This window comes from Triticum aestivum, chromosome 6B (assembly GCF_018294505.1).
Source record: "Triticum aestivum cultivar Chinese Spring chromosome 6B, IWGSC CS RefSeq v2.1, whole genome shotgun sequence".
Lineage (NCBI taxonomy): Eukaryota > Viridiplantae > Streptophyta > Magnoliopsida > Poales > Poaceae > Triticum > Triticum aestivum.
In genome coordinates, this window is record NC_057810.1 from 266,371,392 (window position 1) to 266,379,582 (window position 8,191).

The following is an 8,191-nucleotide window of genomic DNA, read 5'->3' on the forward strand; positions in this document are numbered from 1 at the left end:
GACTTGCCGGAGATCACAAGCAGGAAACTGTCACCTCTCTCAGGAAGGAGGCAGTTGCGCTAGCGGGGACCGCGCCTAGTTACTTTTTTCTTTTGAGGATCACGCCTAGTTACTTATCACGTGCAAGACACGGGCGCAGCGGCTCAACCAATTTTTATCCACTGCTTCCCCAATTTTTATTGTTTAACTGTTCGCAAAAATGGGCCGGCCCAATTACTGTACATCCTTCAGCGAAAGTTGCTACGGTCTGCTTAATGCGAGGAATAGTCGTCGTGGTAGTTCAGTTTGTCTTGCTCAGTCGACAGGCCAGAGCCGCGCCGGCGCCGCCAGTCCCATTGCTCACCTCCGTTCCCGCTGCGCAGACTCCCCCTCATCCCTCCTACGTCTCCGCGTTAGCGCCCTCCAGAAGAAAGCATCCTCTCTCTCTCTCTCTCTCTCTCTCTCTCTCTCGCTGTGCGCCTGTGCCAGACAGAGAGAACTAATCCAGTACGCGCCGCCGCCTACGCACCCGCGTACTCTCAGCCGCCGCCGCTCGGCCGTCGCGCCGCCCCTGCCTCCTCTCCGGCACTGCGCCACCGCGGCCGCCTGCTGATCGTTCAAGTCGACGCTTTCCCCACCGTATCGTCGCTAGGCTGCTATCAACGGTGATTTCCCCAGGACCACAATCCCAACGAGTCTCATTGTCTCGTTGATTTTCTCCGATTTCCTGTTTTTATAGTTATAGCAATAAGCTTGAACCCTTGAATGTATGTATTTTCTTGTCAATTCATATTATAGAAGTAAATGATGAAGAGATCAAATAAACTGTTATTGTTTTTGCCATGTTCTATCTATTTTGTTGGATCATTAGGCAGAGTTCAAATCGTATAACTGTTGAGTAATCGAAGGGTACTTTTTTTTTTTGCAATGGTATGGGTACTTTTTTTTTTTGCAATGTATAAGCGCTTATTTTTGGGCATGTGGATTGCTCGAATCCTGGCCATGCCACTCCGGTATCCCTCACGCTGTATGTGACGTTTCTGTCAATTTGCTTTAATTGCAGTTAGAGCATGGAGGACGATAGCAACGCGCTTATTCTTCCCTGCAAGAGGAAGAACAAAGTACAAGGGATAGGCAAGGTAATGCCAAATTTATTGGGGCCCTCTTTCTTGGGTTTCCTTCTCAACCAATGTTAGGATGTGACTATGGGAGTCCTATAACCACTGAATTGCCAGGATGGCAAGAAAAGCAAGAGCAAGGAAGACCCAAAGATGAGCAAGACTCAGCTAAAAAAAATGCAGAAATTGGAGGTGCGCCTCCTTACCTTGCCATTTGCCATGTAGTAGATTTTTTTAAACTAGTTAGCTTTAGTTTTTATATCAGCATTAATGCCTGCCTAATTGTTCCCAGGAGGAAAAGCAAAAGAAGGCACTGCAAGCAAAAAGCATCGAATTTTTGCAGTATGCTCGTCTTAATTGGTTCTGTTTAGAATTGTGATATTTTCTATGATGGTTTTGTGTTTCCTCTAACGACTTTGTATGAAACTGTCCCTGCACAATAGGAAGCACATGATTGCTGATGATGTATTTTCACTGCTGGATACTACGTGCTCTATTGGAAAAGTACAGTAGATCTATCTGTGACATGTGGATTGGTTACTATGTCACTGCAAAGTTATTTCTCTCATGATATTTTTATACTACAGGCTGCGACTATGAAAGAAAAATTTAGGCGTGCCGCGAAGTTCTCCAAGCATGGTTTAGATGTTCCTGAAGAACTTTCACTATTCAAGAAAAACTGTGGTCGGAAAGGAGTTCCTGGAGACAATGAAGCTGTGCCAGAAGTTTCCCCGGTGAAGTTTATTAAGGCAGCAAAACTTGATCATCCTGGCAGTGAACGAAAGAATCATGAGAAAGATTCGATGAAACCTATGATGGATCTTGGCGTGAGCATTCTGGAACAAAAAACTGAAGGGACTAATGACAATGCTGGCATTTCGGTACGCCAGATCATTCTGGGACAAAAAACTGAGGAGACTAATGATGATGCTGACATTTTGGCACATCAGCCGATTCAGTCATCCGTGCAAAATTGCTCTGCCGCAGAGATAGATTTGCAGGTAATTGGTCCATATCTCAACTATCTTCGGCATCTCAACTATTTTTGACTCATTAACTATCTAACTGATCTAAAGGCATTCTAGATTTGCCTATTTTGTAAGTGGCCGGGAATAAGAAGCTGGTGTCATGTTCTGTGTTAATTCAGTCCTTATCCTTTTGTTAGGATAAAGAGCTACAACAAAGTGAAACTGCTTTACAAGAATGCTTCAATCCTCCAATTGTGGTGCCTGTCTCAAGACCACAGGAGGTTGAGAAGGCGAGGAGGGATCTCCCAATAATAATGATGGAGCAGGAAATAATGGAAGCTATCTACGAAAATTCTGTGGTAATTCTATGTGGAGAAACAGGCTGTGGTAAAACTACTCAGGTCCCTCAGGTGAGTGTGCCCACACATGGTTTCTCTTAAACATTGGTTTAAACTAGGAGTTCTGATCCTATCTGCTTGTGTTAAGTAGCTGCCAACTTTTTCATTGCTCTTTAAGCTATCTGTGTTCTGCAGTTCTTATATGAAGCCGGCTTTGGCACAAGCAATCGAGCTGGTAGAAAAGGGATGATTGGTATCACCCAACCACGACGTGTTGCTGTTCTTGCCACATCCAAGAGGGTGTCTTATGAGTTAGGACTTAAGCTAGGAAAGGAGGTCGGTTTTCAAGTTAGGCATGATAAAGAAGTTGGAAGTAAATGCTCCATCAAGTTTATGACAGATGGCATTTTGCTGCGAGAGATCCAGGTTTTGTATACGTTTACTTTTCCTGGTTACTCCTACCAGTCTATTTTGTTCAATTGTTCAACTTTGAGTTAAAAGTTTCTTCTTGTAATGTACTGATAACTCGTTCTAAAAAAGATGAACCATGACCAGAAATGCAACAAAATGGTATATCTGACACTTTTACGGCCATAACAGCAGATGACTCAAATTTATAAATAATTACAATGAGGTTTAAACTTGCCTTTAGTGGTTTAGTCTGTCTCTCGGTTAGTCGTCTAATTGTATCATTATACAGTCAGTTGTCTACCTGTAATTGTATAATTTACAGATTTTATCTATGCATCAAGTGATTTGTTCTTCTGAAATGCATGTGTTTTTTTAATTGAAGCTCCTGTTCAAAAAAAATATATTTGAAGCTGTGTCTTACTCCCTCCGTTCCTAAATATTTGTCTTCTTAGAGATTTCAAATGGACTACCACATACGGATGTATGTAGACATATTTTAGAGTGTAGATTCACCTATTTTACTTCGTATATAGTCACTTGTTCAAATTTCTAGAAAGACAAATATTTAGGAACGGAGGGAGTACATAACAAGATTGAAACTCCTTATCACACGACTTACTGATCTTTTACAGAGTGACATTCTGTTGAAGCACTATTCCGTGATCATCTTGGATGAGGCACATGAAAGGAGTTTGAACACAGATATACTTATTGGGATGCTTTGTAGAATTACAAAGCTTCGCAAGGTTAGAATCTCAAGAGCTTACCCCATTTTCCTTTTGATTAAAGCCAAAACGTGCAGGCATGGCTAACTTCTGTGCATGTCAAAGGATACATACGCAGATCAACAGAAAAAAATACGCTCTGGAAAGAACATTAAGCCAGAAGATATGATTAGTCAGCTGAAAGTGGTGCTGATGAGTGCTACCTTGCAGTTAAAGGAATTTATTTCAAACAGAAGATTGTTTGATGTGATTCCACCAACTGTAGAGGTACCTGCACGGCAATTTCCAGTAACAATTCACTTCACGAAGAGGACACATGATGATTATTTAGCACAGGCTTATAAAAAGGTTCTGTCAATCCACAAGAGTCTACCACCAGGTGGAATCCTTGTATTTGTTACTGGACAACGAGAAGTTGATTATTTATGTAAGAAACTGCAAAGAGCATCCAAACGGCAAATTGGTAAGAAGCCTGAAAGGGTTGGAGATGAGTGTGGTTCAAGACCAGAAATAGATGAGAAGGAAATTTTTGAAGCATATGATATTGATAGAACTGAAGCTGAGCACCAAGAGGACATGTTTTCCTCATATGGTCAAGATGAAATGGATGATGGACTAAATGTTGATTCTTCTGATGCTGAAACAGAGAGTGAGACTGATACTGACAGCGATGAGGATTCCGCTGCACATGAAACCACAGAAGATGGACCAGTGTTATCATTTTTGAAACATGCTGAGAGTTTATCTGTACTGAAGGCATCCTTTAAAGGTATATCAGGGATATCAGGAGAATCGGAAGCTGCTGAGGAATCGAGCAATGTGACAATTGCGGAAAAGTCAAACCCTTTTAATCCTTCTTTCAGTAAACGTACAGAACCTACATCTGTTTCACACCGTAGGCTTCGTGTTTTACCACTTTATGCAATGCAACCAGCTTCGCAGCAGCTTAGAGTGTTCCGCGATATTCCTGAAGGGGAAAGATTAGTTGTTGTGGCAACTAATGTTGCAGAAACCTCTTTAACAATTCCTGGTATAACATATGTGGTCGATACTGGAAAAGAAAAGGTTAAGAACTATGATCATGCTATGGGGATGGCAAGTTATGAAGTCCAGTGGATAAGCAAGGCGTCAGCATCCCAACGTGCTGGGAGAGCTGGAAGAACTGGGCCTGGGCACTGTTACCGTCTCTACTCAGGTGCAGCATATGGTAAAGATGGTTTATTTCCTGAGTTCTCTGAGCCAGAGATCAAGAAAATGCCAGTTGATAGCCTTGTGCTTATGCTCAAGTTTATGAAAATTGATAAGGTAATGCGCTTAAAACTTATTTATCTTTTTTAATCATCTTTTATGATGTGTTGCCTTTTGTTCTAATTTTCGTGCAAATATGATAATTGCAGGTTGAAAACTTTCCTTTCCCTACGCCTCCTAACGATGAAAGTTTGGTTGAAGCTAAGCGTTGCTTGAAGACATTAGAAGCACTTGACAGCAAAGAAAAACTTACATCAATGGGAAAGGCTATGGCGCAATACCCCATGAGCCCACGACATTCGCGTCTTCTTCTGACAATAATTAAAATTTTGAAGAGCCAGCAAGGCTATGCCAGATCTAACTTCATACTGGGATATGCAACTGCTGCTGCATCAGCTTTGAGTTATGCAAATCCTTTTCTCATTCAGGTAGACACTAGTAGAGAATCAAACCAGGATGGCCCTGATCCAGAACGTAAGGATCAAGATGAAAGAAAGAGACAGAAGAAGCTCAAGGCCATGGTTCGAGAGGCACGCAAAGATTTTTCCATCCCTAGTAGTGATGCTTTAACCATTTCCCATGCTTTGCGGTCATTTGAGTGTTCAAGGAACCCAGTGGAATTCTGCAGAGAATACTCACTTCACCTCAAAACAATGGAAGAGATGTCAAAATTGAGAAAGCAGCTTCTTCGATTAATATTTCACAATAGCAAATTTTGTGATGAATTTGCTTGGAATTATGGAGGTTCTGAGGATGTTGAACAGGCCTGGAGGAGTGAAACCGACAAAAAACCAATGCTGAATGAAGAGGAACTTCTGGGGCAAGGAATATGTGCTGGGTGGGCCGATAGGGTTGCAAAGAAGATTAACACTTTTTCTGGATTGTCGAAAGAGGACCGAAAGGTTCGAGCTGGACGTTATCAATCTTGCATCCTCGATGATACAATATATCTCCACCGATCATCTTCTGTTGCCCAAACTCCACCAGAGTTTGTAGTTTACTCGGAACTACTAAATACAAAGAGATCGTACATGCATGGTGTGACCAGTGTAAAGCCTGGATGGCTTTTCAAATATGCTAGTTCTCTCTGCACCTTCTCAGCGCCACTGGAAGATCCAAAACCCTATTACGAGCCTCAGAATGACCAGGTGTACTGTTATGTTAGTCCCATCTTTTCTAGACATAATTGGCAGCTTCCGCTGCACAGTTTACCCATCGAAGACCCCACCAGGCGGTTGCAGGTATTTGCATGGGCTTTGCTGAAAGGGGATGTCTTGCCATGTCTAAGGATGGTTCAAAAGTTCCTGGCTCTGTCACCATCTGCTGTCCTTGGGCCTGCCAGCCAAAGAAGAGTTGGAGATCTTCTTAACAGGATGAAGATTGGTGGAAAATTAAAAGACAGCCGGAGAGCATTAAGAGATGCATGGAGTAGTGATCCAGATTTTCTTTATCCTGAGATTCAGGCATGGATACAGGATAAATATCAGAGCCAGTTTGAAGCAATATGGGAACAAATGCACCAAGAAGTTCGGCTTGAGGGACACCAACTTTTCCCAAAGAGGTTCAAGAAAGTTGAGGGGTAGTCGGTTCAAATAGAAGACTGCTGGAAGCTTATTTGTCATGGAACACATCTTTCATGAGGTAACCTCCGCAAATCACTGGTCTAACGTTGCCCTCTACTTCCATGAAGTAGGTGTGAAGTAACAATGCAATGTTCTTGATACTAAACAGTAGTTGAGATAGCTCATCATGAATGAAAAGTATAACAATTAGTGGATATATATGCCGTTGAACCAGTAAAACTAGGGCTGTAGCTAGTGCAGATGATAGTCTTTGATGTAAACTGAATTTGTTCGTTTCATTGCCACCATGCTGATGTACGTAGTTGTTTTTGCCCCAGCCATTGTTCTTTTTGTTTAATCATCGTACATATTTCGCATCTTTTCTGATCATTCAATTTTATTGCTTTATTCTTCTCTAGCAGAGCATCCACATAAGTTCGGAACTGTTTGCTTAAAACCTGGAAAGCTTGAGAAATACTCCCTCCGTTCCAAATTAGTTGACTTGAATTTGTCTAAATACAAATGTATCTATATTTGTTTAGTGTCTAGATACATCCATGTCTAGATAAATATGGGTCAAGTAATTTGGAACTGAGGGAGTAGACTACGCCCACTGATGTGCAGTTGTGGGCCCATGAGATATTTGACCAAAATAGGGTTTGCTGCAAACAACAGAAAGCAGTCATCAGTTCAGTTAGATAAGGATAGAATGAAATCTTTGATGGCTTATTTATTATCGATAGTGCACCGGGAGAAGGTTATAGCATTCATTTGGGTGGTGTTATGTACTCCCTCGGTTTTGAATTAGTTGACATAAATTTGTCTACATAGTATGTATTTAGATGTGTTTTAATATGTAGATATATCCGTATCTATACAAATCTGTGTCAACTTTTCGGAACGAAGAGAGTATGTGTCTTGCTTCTTGTAAAGTTGATAATTTTTCTCAAGACAGATATGGCACCGCAAGGTATGGGTACAGGTCGAGCTATCACATACCCTTATCCGTCTACCTTAAACTTATTCATCATCCAACAGGGTAAAGGATACCCATTAGCAAAAATATTCACGTTTATAACGCATAAATTGAGTAAAAAATAGTCGTACAAACAATAGATAACACATCCGGAAGAGATTGATTTGCTGTTTTGTTCTATCAGTGGTTGAGAAGTGATCACATGAATCAAATAGACTAGATACGGTGTTAGGGCATCTTGAAGGCGGATTCATAAACCTCCCACAATCGTTCGGACCGTGTTGTTCAGACCGTGGAGGTCATCTAATGCCGACCTGTATTGATCTGTGAAGTGGTCCGAACGCGATTTTTCTCGTAAACTGGAGACAAAAATGGAGAAGGTTTGCTGGAGTCCGAACCGCTCTCAAGCCCGCTTCTGATCGTCCCAACCCACCAAAAAAACCTCCCCTCCCGCGCGTGCTTCCGCTCGACGCCAATTGCCCGCATTCATGCCGCTGTTGAGCGCGCCGCTCCGCATTGAAGACGGCTCAAGTCAGACGTGACCTCTCACTGCCTCCGCCATTGAAGCGGCACGCCGGCCAAGGGCGTCGCCCACTGCACGCTCGGCTGAACACGCCTCCTCGCCGCATTCATACACCTCCATTAACCCCGCGTGGAAGCCAACCTACTTCGGCCACACGTCCGTTCATGAGTTGGCCGACATTAAACGCAACGCCGGCCGAACTCCTACCATCCGCCCTCTATTTAAACGAGGCCAGATGCCGGGCAAGAACCACGCCACTCCGTCGCTCCCCAAATCTCCTCCTTCGCCACTCTTTCGATGGCTTCCGAAGAGCAGTTTCCCCTCTATTTAAACGAGGTCAGAT

At 42.6% G+C, this 8,191-nt stretch overlaps 1 protein-coding gene across 2 annotated transcripts; it reads left to right on the top strand.

Moving 5' to 3' along the window:
- The first annotated feature begins 303 nt into the window (after window positions 1–303).
- On the top strand, window positions 304–7,235 carry LOC123136894 (ATP-dependent RNA helicase DEAH13). 2 transcript variants are annotated; one of them, XR_006467449.1, is made up of 12 exons: window positions 304–644; window positions 1,043–1,118; window positions 1,215–1,289; window positions 1,390–1,439; window positions 1,541–1,601; window positions 1,685–2,098; window positions 2,263–2,475; window positions 2,599–2,829; window positions 3,447–3,560; window positions 3,645–4,844; window positions 4,937–6,428; window positions 6,772–7,235. XR_006467449.1 is itself a non-coding variant. In XM_044556397.1 (11 exons), the coding sequence occupies exons 2-11, from the start codon at window positions 1,050–1,052 to the stop codon at window positions 6,368–6,370; spliced, it is 3,861 nt and encodes a 1,286-aa protein (XP_044412332.1). In that variant the 5' UTR covers window positions 304–644; window positions 1,043–1,049; the 3' UTR covers window positions 6,371–6,707. The 2 variants fall into 2 exon arrangements, 1 of the variants encoding a protein (XP_044412332.1); XM_044556397.1 differs by lacking the exon at window positions 6,772–7,235 and having other exon boundaries at window positions 4,937–6,707.
- The last annotated feature ends 956 nt before the right edge of the window (window positions 7,236–8,191 follow it).